This window comes from Pelecanus crispus, chromosome 6 (assembly GCF_030463565.1).
Source record: "Pelecanus crispus isolate bPelCri1 chromosome 6, bPelCri1.pri, whole genome shotgun sequence".
Lineage (NCBI taxonomy): Eukaryota > Metazoa > Chordata > Aves > Pelecaniformes > Pelecanidae > Pelecanus > Pelecanus crispus.
This window is the reverse complement of record NC_134648.1, coordinates 272,949-291,251: the sequence shown is the minus strand read 5'-3', so window position 1 is coordinate 291,251 and position 18,303 is coordinate 272,949. Positions and strand designations below refer to the sequence as shown.

General features: G+C 67.7%; 2 protein-coding genes across 3 annotated transcripts; one reads left to right on the top strand and one right to left on the bottom strand.

Annotated features, from left to right (window-relative positions):
- Positions 1-615: 615 nt before the first annotated feature.
- On the bottom strand, positions 616-8,985 carry SSRP1 (structure specific recognition protein 1). 2 transcript variants are annotated; one of them, XM_075712180.1, is made up of 16 exons: positions 8,856-8,985; positions 7,936-8,121; positions 7,553-7,658; positions 6,610-6,800; positions 6,302-6,532; positions 6,107-6,210; positions 5,404-5,532; positions 4,851-5,072; positions 4,678-4,750; positions 4,043-4,181; positions 3,868-3,913; positions 3,110-3,233; positions 2,437-2,607; positions 1,394-1,485; positions 991-1,174; positions 616-730 (listed from the first exon to the last, which is right to left on the bottom strand). In XM_075712180.1, exons 1-16 carry the CDS (start codon positions 8,907-8,909, stop codon positions 662-664), a joined length of 2,121 nt encoding a protein of 706 aa, XP_075568295.1. In that variant the 5' UTR covers positions 8,910-8,985; the 3' UTR covers positions 616-661. The 2 variants fall into 2 exon arrangements, with proteins under 2 accessions (XP_075568295.1, XP_075568296.1); XM_075712181.1 differs by having other exon boundaries at positions 1,412-1,485.
- A 2,884-nt stretch (positions 8,986-11,869) lies between these two features.
- P2RX3 (purinergic receptor P2X 3) lies at positions 11,870-17,196 on the top strand. The gene is made up of 12 exons (XM_075712660.1): positions 11,870-12,009; positions 13,940-14,075; positions 14,165-14,236; positions 14,328-14,394; positions 14,464-14,557; positions 14,659-14,736; positions 14,829-14,970; positions 16,135-16,265; positions 16,354-16,447; positions 16,539-16,604; positions 16,785-16,862; positions 17,074-17,196. Exons 1-12 carry the CDS (start codon positions 11,870-11,872, stop codon positions 17,194-17,196), a joined length of 1,221 nt encoding a protein of 406 aa, XP_075568775.1.
- Positions 17,197-18,303: the final 1,107 nt, after the last annotated feature.

Here is an 18,303-nt window from a genome sequence, read left to right as displayed (position 1 = left end):
AATCGCATCAGGATCGACCGAGGGGCCTCCATTAGGAGCCTGATGGCCCCGCAGCGGGATGGGGGAGGCCAAGGAGGGGCTGGGGGCCGCTAATGGACGGGCAGGAGTGAGCTCAGCCTCTGGCCCCCGTTCAAGGCTGCCGGCCGCGGGGAAGGAGCGCTGGCGCACGCCGGCCCCGGGGCCCCGCTGCCGGGGAAGGAAAGGAAAGGGGGGGGAGCCGGCCCCGCTCCCTCCCCGGCTCTGCACCCACACTCACGCCCTCGGTGGGTTTTTTTTATTCAATCTGAGTTGCCATGTGAACGGACCCAAAATACAAAAAAAAAAAAATCCAAACAAATGAACCAAGGAAAGAAAAGAGACAGAAACAGACCCGAGTATTTAAAAAAAATAAATTGATGCGAAACAGGGCTGAGGTGGGACCGAGGCCCCTCCAGGGCCTCCCTCCTCCACGGGCTCTCGCTCCCCCAGCCAGGCACTGAGGGCTCGGGCAGGGGGGCCGGGGGCCTCCGACCCCACTCCCGCATCCCCCCTACCCGCGGCATCATGGCGAGGCGGGCTGGGAGCCAGCCGGAGCCCAAAACCTGGGGTCCCTGCCGCGGGGCCGGCCCGCCCAGTCCTCTCGCCGATCTGGGAACCGGCCTGGAGCCAGCTGGGGACGGGGCTAATCCGAGCCGGACGCCGATTCCTCCGAGCTGGGGGGCAAGCTGGCGACTCCCTCCTCCTCCGAGTCCTGCGGGCAGGGGATGAGGTCAGGGTGGGCAGGGGACGAGGCCAGGGCAGCAGCTCCCATCCCCACACCTCTCCGGTGCCCCGCGGCGGGGCCGGGGCGACGGTGCTGCCTTTGGGACACGTGCAGCACGCAGGCAGGCCACCCGCACCCGGAGGGATCCGCGGACAAGAGGCAGCGGAGGGTCCCAGCCCCTGCAGGGAGCATTCCCTCGGGAAGATGGGTCAGGAGACCCGCCCCGGCCAACCCGCCTCGAGCCCTACCTCCTTCTTGTTGTCTCCGGAGGAGCTCTCATCGCTGGAGACAAATTCCTTGCTCTTGAAGCTCTCGCTCATATTCTTGGCCGGGGACTTGGTGGAGGACAAAGACTTGGAGGAGGCACCTTTCTTCTCCACTTTCCCCCTCATCTGCTTCTCCTGCTTCTTCTTCTTCTTTTTAGACCTCTCCCTGCACACGCGTTGGGAGGGTGGAAGGGAGAGGAGAAGCGTTACGCTGCTGGCAGCCCACCAGCCCCGTCTCCGACACCGCAGAGCCAAGGACGCTCTTCGCACCCCCCGCCCAGCTCTGCAGAGGCCCAGGCACCGTGCTGGCTGGGGAACAGCCCAATTTCAGAGGGGCGAAGCCCTGCCACCCCTCCCGCCAGCCCTCTCCACTCCACGCACTCACGTCTTGGCGCTCTCCGACTTGCTGCCCACGCTGTACTCCTTCATGGCCTTCTCGTAGTCCCTCCTGGCGTCTTCCGCCTTGCGATCCCATTCCTGCAGCAAGAGCATGGGTTCGGCGGGGCCTTCCCTCCTCCTCCTCCTCCCCCACCTGCGCCGCCAGAGCCCAACACCGTCCCCACCCGCACCACGCCAGCACTCCCACCACGTCCCTCGCCACCTTAGAATCATGGAATCACAGAACGCTTTGGGTTGGAAGGGACCTTTAGAGCTCACCCAGCCCAACCCCCTGCAGTGAGCAGGGACAGCTTTAACCAGACCAGGGTGCTCACAGCCCCGTCCAACCTGGCCTGGGATGTTTCTGGGGATGGGGCCTCCACCGCCTCGCTGGGCAACCTGTGCCAGTGCCTCACCACCCTCATTGTGAAAAATGTCTTCCTTATATCCAGTCCAAATCTATTCCTCTTTAGTTTAAATCTATTATTCCTTGTTCTGTCACAACAGGCCTTGCTAAAAAGATTGTCCCCATCCTTTCTACAGGCCCCCTTTCAGTACTGAAAGGCCGCACTAAGGTCTCCTCGCAGCCTTCTCTTCTCCAGACTGAACACCCCCAGCTCCCCCAGCCTGGCCTCATAGGAGAGGTGCTCCAGCCCTCGGGTCATTTTTGTGGCCTCCTCTGGACCCGCTCCAGCAGCTCCATGTCCTTGTGCTGAGGGCCCCAGAGCTGGACACAGGGCTGCAGGTGAGGTCTCACCAGAGCAGAGCAGAGGGGCAGAATCCCCTCCCTCGACCTGCTGGCCACGTTGCTTTTGACGCAGCCCAGGATTCAGTTGGCTTTCTGGGTCAAGCCTACGCTCAGCCTGCAGCTCACCAGCCCAAAGCTCACCTCTCCACTGCAGCACTCCCTTCCTGACCTCCCGTCTACGCAGTGCCAGGCTCCTGAGACCAAGGAAGAGCCCGCCAGGCCTCCTCCTGTCCACTCCCCGCCTCCTAGACCAGGCTCAGCTCTCCCCACTGGCAAAGCAGCCCAGAGGCCCTGCCCCTCACCTCCTTCTTCTCCTTGGACATGGCTTTCCAGAGCTCCCCAGCCTTCTTGGACAAGTCTGTGATGCTGATGCCAGGATGGTCTGACTTGATCTTCTCACGGTTGGCATTCAGCCAGAGCATGTAAGCCGACATTGGCCGCTTGGGAGCGTTGGGGTCTTTCCCCTTTTTGCTCTAGGAGGTAGGGAGAGGAGAGAAGCAGCGTGAATGCCTCGAATGGCACCGCTACTAAAGACCTCGGGACCTGGGGTTGCCCCGAGACCAGGGGCTGGGTCTCAGCTTGCCCCCTGCACCCCACCAGCAGTGCAGCCGCACACCATCAGGGCAGACGGCTTCTCAGGTCACACCCACAAAAGCCGAAAGGGCCAGCTGCTGGGGACAAGTCCCCCAACAACCAAAAGGAGCGGCGAGGGGCGGGCAGAACGTGCCCTTTGGAAGGGACTCAACCTAGATTCATCAGCAGGAGGCAGCCAGTCAGGCTCGGACAACCGACGCGGCCAGGGCAAAGCACGACGACGGCGGCACTGGACCAGACTGTGGCAGATGGTTGAGGTGGAGCCGCTCAGCTGACGGGCTGTGACCTGCATCTCCCCGGTGTCGCTCCCACCGGGGAACAACCGCCCGTGCTCCAGGAGCGGGTCCTGCTCTCCGCAACCCGCCAGCAGCAACCTCTCACCTCCAGCTGCTTCTTGCGGGGCTTGCGGTCTTTGACAATCTTGGCCTTCTTGGCTGGCTTCTTCTCGTCCCGGTCGCTGTCGCCATCGCCGCTGGAGGAGCTGGCCGAGGCGTTGCTGTCAAACCTGCGTGGAGGCGCTCGGCTTCAGCGACAGCTCAAGACCCGTGCCCCGAAAAGATGAAGCACGAGGTGGGGGGGACATAGCAGCAACAAGCAGGCAGCAAGACTTGCCCCCGAACTCTCCCAGCCTCCAGCAACCCCTAATTGGGAGAACTTCCTGAGCTGAAGCTGTTGTGTTCATGCTTAACAGCTCTCAGGGGATTTTCCTTCCACGAATGCAGCTCATCATCATCTCACTTCCTGTAATTTTTAGGCACTCACAACACCACAGGGCTCAGCTCCACCAAGATCCACCTCCTCCTCTCGGGCTGCACCCGGCGCTCACCAGCACACGCAGCGGCCCTTCGCGCCAGTGCAGCGCCTGCCGAGGCCCCAGCCGGGAGCCACCGGACCCCCAGACCACCCTGCTCCGACCCTTTCAAGCTGTATAACGTCGTTGTAATAGAGCGCGCCCAGAACCGCACCCCGCTTCTCACGATTTTTAAGCCCGGGATTTGTAAAGTGACACTGGCTGTGCCGGGAGCATTAGCCAACGCTCACGCAGCCCCACGCCACTGCTGCCCCCGCACGACAGCCCCGAAAACGGCACCTGCCAAAAGCCCCCCCTCTAGACAGACCCCTACCCAGCCCCTACTCACTCTTCAGCCACGTCATCATCCTCTTCTCCAGGGTTGAAGGACTCGTCTGGAAGGAGAGAACGCAGGGGTCAGCTTATAGCAAGGCGAAGGCGGACAGGACTTCACTGGAGGCCATGGGAAGAGGCCCGAGCACCGAAGACTGCCCCCCCAAAGACAGCCCAGCCTCAGCCCTCACCGGTCTCCTCCCCAGAGCCGTCGCTGCTGTCATTGGCGTTCTCCTCCCGGATCTTGCCCTCCTCCTTCATCCTCTCCAGGTAGGCGTCGTGCTGGTCCTCATCAGAGTCAGCGTATTCGTCGTAGCTCTGCTTCATGCCCTGCGGGAGAGACGGCGTGAGAGCCGCTCCCCGCGGCTGCGCACGCCTCCCCTCCGGGAAGCGCAGCTCCTGGCACGCTCCCGGGTGGGCACGGCCCCCGGGCAGGCCCCGGACACATGCACGGGGCGGGGAGGACGGGACACCCGCCACTTCCCCTCCTTCTCCCCGTCAGGGCTCCAGAGAGGGGGGCAGAAGTTATCCGAGTTAGGGGGGGGACACCCTCTCGCAAATCATGCCAGAGTTACTGGGTTTAGTCAGGGACCACCACAGCCATGCAGAGGAAACCTGCACCAGGAAGAGGAAGAGGAGAAAGAGGAAGGGATATCGCACGGACCTTTTTCCTCTACAAGGGCAAGGAGAGAAAAGAGAGGTGAAAAATAAAAGGGAAAAGCAGCAGAATTTTGGAGAGAAGACAGCCCCCAGCCCTCTCCCCACCCCAGCCGGCGGAGCAGCGGTTCCAGCGGGGCGCAGGGAACCAGCCCTGCTCAGCAGGTACCTCCTTGAGGCCTCGGTTCTTGATGTTCAGCTTCTTGGCATTGACGAAGTCAAAGAGCTTCCCGTACTCCTCCCTGCAGGACAGGCAGGGTAGTCAGGGACAGGGGGCAGTCGGGGTGCCAGCGGCGCCGAGAGCAGCGTGGCGGGCACGGCGAGAGCGCGCCCCGCGCCCACCTCTCTATGCTGCTGAAGGTGTACTGCGTGCCCTGCTTGGTCTCGATCTCGAAGTCGAAGGAGCGGGTGGTGGTGGTCCCGCGGGCGAAGTTGACGAAGGAGATCTCGTCGAAGCGGATGTGCACGGGCGGCTTGTGCACGTAGATGAAGCCACGCTCCAGCGGGTAGAGCAGCCCCGAGCTGGCCTTGTAGGAGCAGGTGATGCACTGGGCGCCGGAGTGCCTATGAGACCACACGCAGCCGTCTCAACACCCGCAGGGGGCAAACACCCTCCCCATGCCCATCCCCACGGCGAGACAGAAGAGCCTGACAGCCCATCAGCTGTTCCCTTGGCACAAATCTCACAAAGCCCCTTCTCCCTGACCACAGGAACAAGAGAGAGAGAGGAGCCGGTCCTGCCACCCCTCAGGGAGGGATCTCAAACAGCTTCCCCTGTCCTAGGGAGGACAAGGCACGCTTTGCATCTCTCCCGATCTCCGCGCCCTTTCCTGCAGCAGGAAGATCCCACATTCCACCATCCACACCTGCCTCGGCCAGCAGCGGCATGCCTCACCCCTGGAAGTTGCCGGGCACAGTGATCTTGCGGTTCACCAGCGCCTTCATGACGCGGCTGACCATCTCGTAGAGGGAGCCCGACATGTTCTTGGTGAGCCGCCCCTCGAAGCGTTTCTCCACCTCTTCCCTGTGTAGCCAGAAGAGATGGCAACGGTGAGAATGGGAACATGGGAGGTTTGTTACCTCCCTCCTGGCTCCCCGCAGCCCCCAGACTCAGGGAGGGGCTCAAGGAAGTGGCCTGGCAGGAGAATCATGGACTGCTTTGGGTTGGAAGGGACCTTTAGAGCTCACCCAGCCCAACCCCCTGCAGTGAGCAGGGACAGCTTTAACCAGACCAGGGTGCTCACAGCCCCGTCCAACCTGGCCTGGGATGTTTCTGGGGATGGGGCCTCCACCGCCTCTCTGGGCAACCTGTGCCAGTGCCTCACCACCCTCATTGTGAAAAGTTTCTTCCTTATATCCAGTCCAAATCTATTCTTCTTTAGTTTAAATCCATTACTCCTTGTCCTGTCACAACAGGCCTTGCTAAAAAGATTGTCCCCATCCTTCCTTTCAGCTCCCTCTAAGCACTGAAAGGCCGCACTAAGGTCTCCCCACAGCCTTCTCTCCTCCAGGCTGAACAACCCCAACTCCCCCAGCCTGGCCTTGTAGGAGAGGGGCTCCAGCCCTCGGATCATTTTTGTGGCCCTCAAAGAACTCACTCATTCATGTTTAGAGTCAGGGAGATGTCCTCATCCTTGGAGAAGAGCAGGATAAGGAAATGGTAGCGGGTCTGGCCTTGCTTTATCGGGGGATCCAGGCTGATCTGAAAAGAGGAGGAGAGGACCCAAAATCCCGTGAACCCATTGCTTGTCACCCTCCCCTGGGGGAGGGAAGACCCCTTGTCCCCTCCTCACCACAAAGAACATCTGCCGCTGGTCCTTGTGCGGCAGCAGGAAGAGGCGCAGCACAGTCGTATAGGGGATCTTGTAGTCAAAGGTCTTGCCGTGGAGGTGCAGGAAGGTGGGGTAGATGCGGATGTCGTATCGCCCGCGAGGCGTCAGGCACTGCAGTTCCCGGAAGATACAGATGGCATCGCCAGTGGCCTGGATCACGTCCGCCTTGGAGAGGACGTTCTGAGCGAAGGCCTGCAAGGGAAGGGAGTTACGGCTGGATGAGGGTCCCCAGCTGCCCCCTCTGCCCGACCTGCGGGCCCCCCGCTCACCTCCACAGGGTCCACGCCATCCTCCTGGGTCGGGGGCACGTAGAAGCGAACCTCCATGAGCGAGACCTCAGCGTCGTCGTTCTGGTGGAACTCCAGCGTCACCTCATTCTTGCCCGTCGTGCACTGGGAGACGTTGCTGAGGGGGATCTCGAACACCGGCTGCTCCCCGATGTCAAAGGAGAGCAGCTGCCCTGCGGGGGCCGGGGGGAGACACAGCCCGTCACGGCAGGGTCAGAACTACCGCGCCGCGAGGCGGGGACGAGAGCCCAAGGCCCACCCTGCGGGGCACAGCCACCGTGTCCTCCTAGATCCCCTCTCCAGCAGCAGCCTCGGTCTTCTCCCAAAAGCCAGCAATGCCTCTCCTCTCCCCACCCTGCATTCCCATGCTCCCTCCCAAATCTCCAGGCTTTCTCCTTCTGGCTACGGCCCCCGGAGATGGACACTGATCAGAAATGAACGGGAGCAAACCATCTGCTCCCACGTTCCCCTAATCTCAGACCACAGAATCATAGAATCATTTAGGTTGGAAAAGACCTTTAAAATCATCCAGTCCAATCATTAACCTAACACTACTAAGTCCACACTAAACCAACTAGGGAGCATCCACCAGCTCCCCTGGCTCCTTCAGGAACCGGCAAGCTCTGCCGGATGCTCGCAGCTCCCACGCTGACCTTTCTTTTACGCTGAGCATTCCCTGCCTGCAAGACCTTCCCGCTGGTTTTGGGGCCTGCAGGTATCTCCTGCTCTCCCGGGACAACCATCACCCTCGCTGTCCCCGAGGACACCACCAGAAATCGGGCTGCAGCCCGGCGGACCAGCTGGGCACTGCAGGAACCGCCGTGCTGGTGGGAAACCATCCCAGCCACCAGCCCAGCCCCACCGCCTCGGCCCGCGCCGGCACGGGGGGGTCCCTTTCCCCACTAATGGTGTCACCATGACTCACCTCCGAACCTCACTGTCCCCCAGTTCCAACCCTTCACGCACAGGTCCTTCTCTGCCAGCTCCAGGCGATAGTGGGCCTTGAAGAAGTCTGAGAGCTTATCAAACTCCTGGGCAGAGAAGGAGAGAACGTCCGTCAGAAACCACCGCGTACAGGCGGGAGATGGCCAGCGCCTGTAACTGCGCCGCAGCCCCCCGGCACACGGGAAACGGCAAAAAAACGTGGGTCAGAAATGTTCTGGGGGGGGTCAGAGCTGTTCTGGGGGGGGGGGGGGGGGGGTCAGAGCTGTGCATGCAGCTCGATACCAGACAAGAGCGAGCCAGCAAGAGGAGGGATGCCAGCCAGGGATGAGGGCAGGCCAGGCACGCAGGGGCCGGGGGACTCACCGATTCCCGGAAACCATCGTATTTGTAGACGTGGCCATTCTTGGTGAGCAGCTTGAGGCCGTGACCCAGAGCCACGCGCCGCCACACGCCCTCAGCCAGCTCCGAGGCCTGGATGTTGTCCACCTTCCCCGTCTTGCTGTTCTTGAAGATCACGCCTTGCCGGCTCAGCCGCAGCCGCCCATCGTTCTGCGGGAGAGGCAGGCATAAGGGGCTCACCCCGCACACAGGGGCACAGCCCAGCGATGCCAACAGGCTCTGGGGCAGGGAACCGCTGCCCTTCAGGTGCAACAGGCGGCTGCACAACCCCTCCAGGCAAAATTAGGTGACTTCCCCAACCACCCACCAGCTCTAGTCCTCACATGCTCCTCACCACCCGAATTGGGGATGCAAGCAGCCATGAGACAGTCGCCAGCACCCTCGGTGCTGCTACAGTGCTGTAGCTCTGCCGGGCTTTTGGGGACAATGTCCCAAAACCCAGAGGGCTAAGGGTGACCCAGAAACACCCCACACCACCGCAAGCCCCCCCACCCGCTCCCCGGCGCTGGAACAGGCTGACGGCCGGCACGCAGCCCTCTCGCAGCAGCTACGGTGGACCCGCAGAGCTGGCATCCCTTCTCCCTCCTCCTGGAAGCGTTCCCAACCGCAACCTCGCCCGCTCCGCAACGGGCTGGCACTCAAAGCCCCCGCCAATGCTCCAAAATGCTTCAGCCCCGGAAAGGAGGCGCCTCCACTCCCCGCTTCCCGGCGAGATCAGCAAAACAGCCTCTGTCAGGACGCAGCGGTGGAAGAGACGCGGGGCAGGGAGTGGGGGGGGAAGCGCCCTGCGAGCGTTTCGGCTCAGGGAGCAGGTCCCAACGCCATGTGCCACCCGCCGGGGCCCGTGCGGGTCCCCCCAGGGAGCGTGTGCCCCCCTCGCTCACCATGGATCCCTTCACCTCCTGGTATATCTCGTTGAACTCCAGCGTGTCGGCCATGGCGGCTGGGGGAGGCGGCGGGGGTTCAGGAGGGGAAGGGGGCCAAGCGCGGCGAGGGGTTCAGTTCCCCCCCCCCCGGGGCCGGCCTGCCCAGGGCCAGCGCAGGTGGGGACGGGGACAGAGCTGTGGGGGGAGAAGGGGGTGAGCGGAGGAGGCTCTGGGGCGAAGATGGCTCCCAGCCCTGCAGGTACAGCCACGCCGGCACCCCCACAACCACACCTCCATCCCCCCAAACCTGTGCCTGCCCCCCACCCCGCTCTCTGTCCCCCTGGGACGCTGCCTCTCGTGGGGTGGGGGGCACCGGACCCCGTCGTGGGGGGCGACCCAGGCACCCCTGAGCCCCAATCCCCCCCTTCCCCACGTGTGCCGCGGCCGCGGGGCGTTCCCCTGCGCCCCCCCCCACCGCCCCCAGTCTCTTCCCTTCCCCCGCACCCCCCCCGCACCCCAAATTCCCCCTCAGCTGCTCCCAGACCCCAAATCCCTCTGGCCCTGAGCTCCCCGCGAGGCCCAAGCGCCTCCCGGGCCTCCCCACCGCGGGCCTACCCCCCCCATCCCGGGGCCTACCCCCCCACACACCCCGGGCCTGCCCCCCCGGGGCCCTGCCGCCCCCCCCGCCCCCCAAACCACCCCCCGCCCCCCAAATTCCCCCCTCAGCTGCTCCCAGCCCCCAAATCCCGCTCACCCCGAGCTCCCCCCGGGGCCCAAGCGCCTCCCGGGCCTACCCCCCCACCCCGGGCCTACCCCCCCCCAACTCGGGGCCTACCCCCCCCCCCCGCCCCCCAGGGCCCCGCTCCCCCCCCCCGCCCCGGTGCAGCCCCCCCCCCCCCCCCGCACCGCCGCCACTTTTCCCGCCTGCGCCACACGAACCTGGCGCGGAGCCTCCCCCAGCCGCTGCCGCCGCCGCCGGAAGCCGCCCCCCCGCTTCCGCCATAGAGCGCGCGCGGGGCCGCTCTGGGCGCGGGGCGGGCGGGACCCCGGGGCCGGGAGGACCCCGGAGTGGGGGGGCGGGGCGGCCGGGGCCGGGGCCGGGGCCGGGGCCTGGGTCTGGGTCTGGGCCTGGGCCTGGGCCTGGGCCTGGGCTTGGGTCGGGAGCTTGGGTCTGGGTCTGGGCCGGGGCCTGGGCCTGGGCCTGGGCCGGGGTCTGGGCCTGGGCCTGGGTCGGGGTCTGGGCCTGGGTCGGGGTCTGGGCCTGGGCCTGGGTCGGGGCCTGGGTCTGGGTCGGGGCCTGGGCCTGGGCCGGGGTCTGGGCCTGGGCCGGGGTCGGGGCCTGGGCCTGGGTCGGGGCCTGGGTCGGGGCCTGGGTCTGGGTCTGGGCCTGGGTCGGGGCCTGGGTCTGGGCCGGGGTCTGGGCCTGGGTCGGGGCCTGGGTCTGGGTCTGGGTCGGGGCCGGGGCCTGGGTCAGGGCCGGGGTCTGGGCCTGCCCCGCCCGGCACCATTTGGGGGGGGGCGGGGAGGGGGCTGCTGGCCGGAGGGGCCGCGCCCCCATTGGTCAGCGCCGGGCGAGCCCCATGACGTCACCGCCAGGCCTCAGGGGTGGGCACCCCAAAATGGGGGCACCCCAAAATGGGGGCACCCCGACGTGGAAGCACCCCGACACGTGCAACCCAAATGGGGCACCCCAGTATGCGGCACCCCAAAATGGGGGCACCCCAAAATGGGGGCACCCCAAATGAGGGCACCCCAGTATGCGGCACCCCGACATGGGGCACCCCGACATGTGCAACCCAAATGGGGCACCCCGAAATGGAGGCACCCCGACGTGGGGTACGGTGACATGGGGCACCCCAGTACGCGGCACCCCAAAATGGGGGCACCGCGACATGCGGCACCCCAACACGTGGCACCTCAAAATGGGGGCACCCCCAAAATCTAGACGCCGCGCACACGCCCCCTCCCCCGCGCGCATGAGCACCCCGGGCACCCCCAGAGCTCCGCCCCCCCCCGAGGCGGGGACCCCCGGTGCGGGCAGGGCGGGGCCCAGGGCGGGGCCGCCCCCTCAGCGGGGACCCGGGGGGGGACCCCGCCCCCCCCGAGATGGGGGCGCCCCCCCCCCGCCCCCCGGCTCTGCCTCCGCCCCCGCCCTGCCCCCTCCCTCCCCCCGCCCTGCCCTGCCCTGCCCGCAGCAGCCGGTGCTGCCCGCGCCCCTGCCCGCGCCCCCGCGCCCCTGCCCGCACCCCTGCCCGCACCAGCCTTTGGTGCCCGCGCCCCTGCACCCCTGCCCGCACCCCTGCCCGCACCCCTGCCCGCACCAGCCTTTGGTGCCCGCGCCCCTGCACCCCTGCACCCCTGCCCGCACCCCTGCCCGCACCAGCCTTTGGTGCCCGCGCCCCTGCACCCCCGCCCACGCCCCTGCACCCCCGCCCGCGCCCCTGCACCCCTGCCCGCACCCCTGCCTGCACCAGCCTTTGGTGCCCGCGCCCCTGCACCCCTGCCCACTGCCCACACCCCTGCCCGCGCCCCTGCCCGCACCCCTGCACCCCCGCCCGCACCCCTGCACCCCTGCCCGCACCCCTGCCCGCACCAGCCTTTGGTGCCCGCGCCCCCGCCCGCACCCCTGCACCCCTGCCCGCACCAGCCTTTGGTGCCCGCGCCCCTGCCCGCACCCCTGCACCCCCACCCACACCCCTGCACCCTGCCCACGCCCCTGCACCCCTGCCCGCACCAGCCTTTGGTGCCCGCACTCCTGCACCCCCGCCCACACCCCTGCACCCTGCCCACGCCCCTGCACCCCTGCCCGCACCCCTGCCCGCGCCCCTGCCCGCACCAGCCTTTGGTGCCCGCACCCCTGCCCGCACCCCTGCCCGCAGCAGCCGGTGCTGCCTGCATCCCTGCCTGCCCTGCCCTGCCCGCACCCCCGCCCGCTGCCTGCCCCCCTGTCCCCCTGCCCGCACCACCCCTCGCTGCCTGCCCCCCTGCCCGCACCAGCCCTGCCTGCTGCCTGTCCGCTGCCCGCCCTGCCCATGCCCACCCCGCGCCCCGGCCCCGGCTGGGTGAGCGCCTTCTTCTCCTACGAGACCACCAAGTCGGTGGTGGTGAAGAGCTGGGTGGTGGGGGCCGTCAACCGCGGCGTGCAGCTCCTCATCCTCGCCTACTTCATCGGGTGAGACCCCCACCCCGGGACCCCCTCCCCGCTGTCGCCCCTCTGCCCCGGCCGCGGCTGGGCGGTGACGAGCGGGTGGCAGCTGGGGGACAGGGGCTGCTGCGAGGGATGCGGGGGGCGGACAAGGGGGGTGACGGCGAGGGGACAGCCCGGGCGGTGGTGCGGGAGCGGGGGGCGGCCGGGCCAGGAGCGGCGGGGGACAGCACGGGTGACGGGGCGGAGGAGGGACAGGAGAGAGGGTGACAAGTGTGTCAGCGCCAGGAACGTCAGGTGTGCCGGTGCCGGTGACACGATGGGGACAGCCAGGAGAGCGTGCCGGTGTGGGTGACATGATGGGGACAGTCAGCACAGTGTGCTGGTGCGGGTGACATGATGGGGACTGCCAGCAGTGTGCTGGTGTGGGTGACATGATGGGGACAGCCAGGACAGTGTGCCTGTGCGGGTGACATGATGGGGAGAGCCAGGACAGTGTGCCAGCACGGGTGACATGATGGGGACAGCTGAAGAGCATGCGGGTGACACGATGGGGACAGCCAGGAGAGTGTGCTGGCACGGATGACACGATGGGGACAGCCAGGACAATGTGCCAGTGTGGGTGACATGATGGAGAGAGCCAGGAGCGTGTGCGGGTGACACGATGGGGACAGCCAGGACAGTGTGCCAGTGTGGGTGACATGATGGGGACAGCCAGGAGTGTGTGTGGGTGACACGATGGGGACAGCCAGGAGAGTGTGCTGGCACGGATGACACGATGGGGACAGCCAGGACAGTGTGCCAGTGTGGGTGACACGATGGGGACTGCCAGCAGTGTGCTGGTGTGGGTGACATGATGGGGACAGCCAGGACAGTGTGCCTGTGCGGGTGACATGATGGGGAGAGCCAGGACAGTGTGCCAGCACGGGTGACATGATGGGGACAGCTGAAGAGCATGCGGGTGACACGATGGGGACAGCCAGGAGAGTGTGCTGGCACGGATGACACGATGGGGACAGCCAGGACAATGTGCCAGTGTGGGTGACATGATGGAGAGAGCCAGGAGCGTGTGCGGGTGACACGATGGGGACAGCCAGGACAGTGTGCCAGTGTGGGTGACATGATGGGGACAGCCAGGAGTGTGTGTGGGTGACACGATGGGGACAGCCAGGAGAGTGTGCTGGCACGGATGACACGATGGGGACAGCCAGGACAGTGTGCCAGTGTGGGTGACACGATGGGGACTGCCAGCAGTGTGCTGGTGTGGGTGACATGATGGGGACAGCCAGGACAGTGTGCCTGTGCGGGTGACATGATGGGGAGAGCCAGGACAGTGTGCCAGCACGGGTGACATGATGGGGACAGCTGAAGAGCATGCGGGTGACACGATGGGGACAGCCAGGAGAGTGTGCTGGCACGGATGACACGATGGGGACAGCCAGGACAATGTGCCAGTGTGGGTGACATGATGGAGAGAGCCAGGAGCGTGTGCGGGTGACACGATGGGGACAGCCAGGAGAGTGTGCTGGCACGGATGACACGATGGGGACAGCCAGGACAGTGTGCCAGTGTGGGTGACACGATGGGGACAGCCAGGAGCATGTCCCAGTGTGGGTGACAAGAGGGTGTCGGTGTGTGTGACACAAGGGAGACGACGAGAGCATCTCGGTGCGGGTGACGGGTGGGGGACAGTGTCAATGCGGGTGACAGAGAGGGGCGGGAGCAGCAGCACGGCCACAGCGGGTGATGGAGCAGGGGTCTGACCCCGGGGAGCTCCTGGGGGTGACAGCGGTCACCAGCGGGTGACAAACCCTGTCGGACAACCATCAGCCGCTCGCGCTGGCGGCCCCGGGTGCCCCAGGGTGGCTGGGGGTGACGGGGGGTCCCAGGCAGGTCCCGGGAGGGTTGGCAGGGGGGTGTCTGTCCCCACCGTCACCCCCTGCGGGTGTTCTCCCAGCTGGGTGTTCCTCCATGAGAAAGCCTACCAGGTGCGGGACACCGTCATCGAGTCCTCGGTGGTGACCAAGGTCAAGGGCATTGGGCGCTATGCCGGCCGGGTGCTGGATACGGCCGACTACGTCACCCCTGACCAGGTGAGGGGGGTCCTGGCGCCGGGGGTCCCTGCCCAGCCTCGGTGTCCCCTCTCGGAGGGAGCCCGGGGTGACGGTGACGTCCCCCGCAGGGCACCTCGGTGTTCGTGGTGGTCACCAAGCAGATCCTGACGGAGAACCAGGCGCAGGGCGTCTGCCCTGAGGTGCGGGCCCGGGGGGCGGTGGGCAGGGAGCGGGGGGCACACCGGGGCGTCCCCCCCATGCCCCCCGCCCGGGCTCACCGCCGCCCCGCAGAGCGAAGCCCGGTACCGCTGCACGGCCGACCGCGACTGCCAGGGGACGAGCCCCACCACGGGCAGCGGTGAGGGGGACCCCCGCCCCGGGGCTGGGGGGCTGGCAGGCTGCGGGCGCGCTGACGGGGGCTCTGCAGGGGTGCTGACCGGGCGCTGCGTCCCCTACAACCGGACCCTACGCACCTGCGAGATCCGGGGCTGGTGCCCGGCCGAGGTGGACACCATCGACGTGTGAGTGTCACCGGGGGGGACACGCACGGGGCGGGCTGGGGAGGGGGTCCGTGCCGCCCCCGCGTCCCCAGGGACACCCCGCTCTCGCCCCCCACCCCCAGACCCGTCATGCTGGAGGCCGAAAACTTCACCCTCTTCATCAAGAACAGCATCCGCTTCCCGCTCTTTGGCTTCGAGAAGTGAGCGGCAAGCAGGGGCCCGGGGGCGGGCGGGGGTCCGCGTGCCCCCCAGCCCCACTGGCTGATGGCCGCGTGCCCCCGTGCCCCCCCAGGGCCAACCTGCCGCCCCCCGGCAGCGGCGGGGAGCTGGGCCGGTGCCGGTTCCACCCCGAGCGGCAGCCCCTCTGCCCCATCCTGCGGCTGGGGGACGTGGTGCGCCTCGCCGGGCAGGACTTCCCCACGATGGCCGCCACCGTGAGCCGGGGCACGGGGACACGGCGGGTGGCTGTGTGACACGGGGACACGGGGATGCGGGGACATGGGGACGTGGGGATGTGGGGACACGGGGATATGGGACGTGGGGACACAGGGACGTGGGATGGGGGGACACGGGGATGTGGGGACACGGGGATATGGGACGGGGGACGTGGGATGGGGGGACATGGGGACGTGGGACGGGGGACGTGGGGACACAGGGATGTGGGGACATGGCGTGGGACGGGGGACGTGGGGACACGGGGATGCAGGGACGTGGGGACACGGGGATGTGGGATGGGGGGACACGGGGATGTGGGGACACAGGGACACAGGGATGCGGGGACATGGGGACATGGGGATGTGGGGACACAGGGATGCGGGACAGGGGACGTGGGGACACGGGGATGTGGGGACACGACGGGTGGCTGTGCGATGTGAGGACACGGGGATGTGGGGACACAGGGACATGGGACAGGGGACGCAGGGACACGGGGACATGGGACATGGGGACACGGGGACGTGGGACGTGGGGACACGGGGACATGGGATGCGGGGACGTGGGGACACGGGGATGTGGGACGTGGGGACACGGGGAGGTGGGATGTGGGGACATGGGGACGTGGGATGTGGGGATGTGGGGACACGGGGACATGAGACAGGGGATGTGGGGACACGGGGACATGGCAGGTGGGCTGTGCGACGCAGCAACACGGGAATGTGAGACAGGGGACGTGGGGACACGGGGACGTGGGGACACGGGGATATGGGATGTGGGGATGTGAGACAGGGGACGTGGGATGCGGGGACATGGGGACACAGGGACGTGGGGACACGGGGACGTGGGGACACGGGGACATGAGACGGGACATGGGCACATGGGGATGTGGGGACACAGGGACATGGGGACATGGGGATGTGGGGACATGGGGACACGGGGACGTGGACAGGGGACACGGGGACACAGGGACATGGGATGTGGGGACACGGGGATGTGGGGACATGAGACGGGGGACGTGGGGATGTGGGGACACGGGGATGCGGGGACACGGGGATGTGAGACGGGACATGGGGACACAGGGACGTGGGGACCCGGGGCTGCGGGATGCGGGGACACGGGCGGTGGGCCCGTGGCGTGCGGCTCACCCCGCCGGCGGGGGGCAGGGGGGGGTGCTGGGCATCAAGATCGGGTGGGTGTGCGACCTGGACCGCGCCTGGGAGCGCTGCCTGCCCCGCTACTCCTTCACCCGCCTGGACGGCCTCGCCCGCGCCCCCGCCCCCGGCTACAACTTCAGGTAGGGCCCGCGCCACCGCATGGGGACACGCGTGCCGCACGCGTGTGCGCCGCCCGCCACGGCCCCCGTCCCCCACGTCCCCGCGCAGGCACGCCAGGTACTACCGCTGGCAGGACGGCACCGAGCGCCGCACCCTCACCAAGGCCTTCGGCATCCGCTTCGACGTCCTGGTGTACGGCACCGTACGTGCGGGGCTCGGGGCCGCCCCGGGGGGCCTGGGGAGGTCGGGGGGGGGGTGGGGACCCCCCACCAACGGGGGCTCTGCACCCCCAGGCTGGGAAGTTCAGCATCGTCCCCACCCTCATCAACACGGTGGCAGCTTTCACCTCCATCGGCGTGGTGAGTTGTGGCCGTTCTCAGCCCTCGCACGGCGGCCTCTCCCCAGGGGGCAGGCGGGGAGGGGTTTGGGGGCACAGCAAAGCCCCTGGGGGACGGCAGCCCGGCTCCGGGGGGGCTGTGGGGTGTCAGGGGGGTGCCCCATAGCCTGGGGCCCCCCCACCCCAATGCGGCCGTCCCCAGGGCACGGTGCTGTGCGATATCATCCTGCTCAACTTCCTGAAGGGAGCCGAGCACTACAAGGCCCGCAAGTTTGAGGAGGTCAGCCATGGGGCTGGGGACGCCGGGGGGCTGGGGACGCTGGGGGGCTGGGGCCACGCCGGCATCACCCCTGGGGGGGGCTGGGTCGGGCCGCACGGGGGGTTGCGTGGGGCTGGCTGGTGGGGGGACGTGCAGGCGGTGCCCCCCAGCCCCGCCGGGTGCCCTGGCTATGGGGCAGGGACTAACCCCGCGCCCGGCCCCCGCCCCACAGGTGCCAGAGGCTGGCGTGCCCGCGCCCCCCGCCAGCCCCACGGCGTGCCCCCCCGGGGCGCTGGGGGGCTGCAGCAGAGACAAGCAGTCCACCGACTCCGGCACCTTCTCCCTCGGCCTCTAGCCCTGGGCACCATGGGGCAGCCCCCCGCCTGCACCAGGCCAGGGGGCCCTGCACCCTCCGCCCCATGGCCGGCAGCCCCTTCCCCGCGCTGCCGGTGGGACAGGGCATGGGGGACATACCGGTGACGCTGGTGGCCGTGAGGCAGGGGTGGCCCTGGGGACGATGTCAGGGCCACGGGGGGTCAGCAGGGGCACAGGGGCCGGGGCACGGGGTGGCACCGGGGGTGGCAGAGGGACATGGGGGTATGGGAGGGCAGCACAGGGACGGGGGGAGTAGGGGGTGACGCTGGGGGGTGGCAGAGGGGCACAAGGCACATGGCGGGGGACAGGGGTGGCAGAGGGGCGCAGGGCCCCAGGGATGTCCCCCAAGGGCCGCCCAGGTGGGCACCAGGGCTGGGGTGCCCGGGGTGTGGGGACGGGGGTCACAACCCCCTGGGTGCCACTGTGCTGACCCCAGGGCCCCGGTGCCACCGCGGGAGCCTGGCCCCATCCACGGCTCCTCTGCGATGGGGCCACGGCCCACAGCCGGGTGAGGGGCTCGCCGGGATCCCGCCGGGCTGCTGCTGCTGCCGGCCCTGTGCCCAGCGCCAGCCACGGGTGCCCTGTCCCTGTCCCAGTGTCCCCAGTGCCTGCCCTGGGTGCCCCGGCCTTGTCCCAGTGTCCCCAGTGTCCCCAGCTCCCGCCCCGGGTGCCCCAGCCCTGTCCCCTGTCCCTAAGCCCATCCCTGGGTGCACCAGCCCTGTCCCAGTGTCCCCAGTGTCCCCAGTGTCCCTAGTGTCCCTAAGCCCATCCCTGGGTGTTCTGTCCCTGCCCCAGTGTCCCCAGTGCCCGTCCTGGGTGCCCCGGCCCTGTCCCAGTGTTCCCAGTGTCCCCAGTGTCCCCAGTTCCCACCCTGGGTGCCCTGTCCCTGTCCCCAGTGCCCCCAGTGCCCACCCTGGGAGCCCCAGCCCTCTCCCAGTGTCCACAGTGCCCACCCTGGGTGCCCCAGTGCCGTCCCAGTGTCCCCAGTGCCCACCCTGGGTGCTCCTGCCCTGTCCCAGTGCCCATCCTAGGCACCCCAGTGCTGTCCCAGTGCCCACCCTGGATGCCCCAGTGCTGTCCCAGTGTC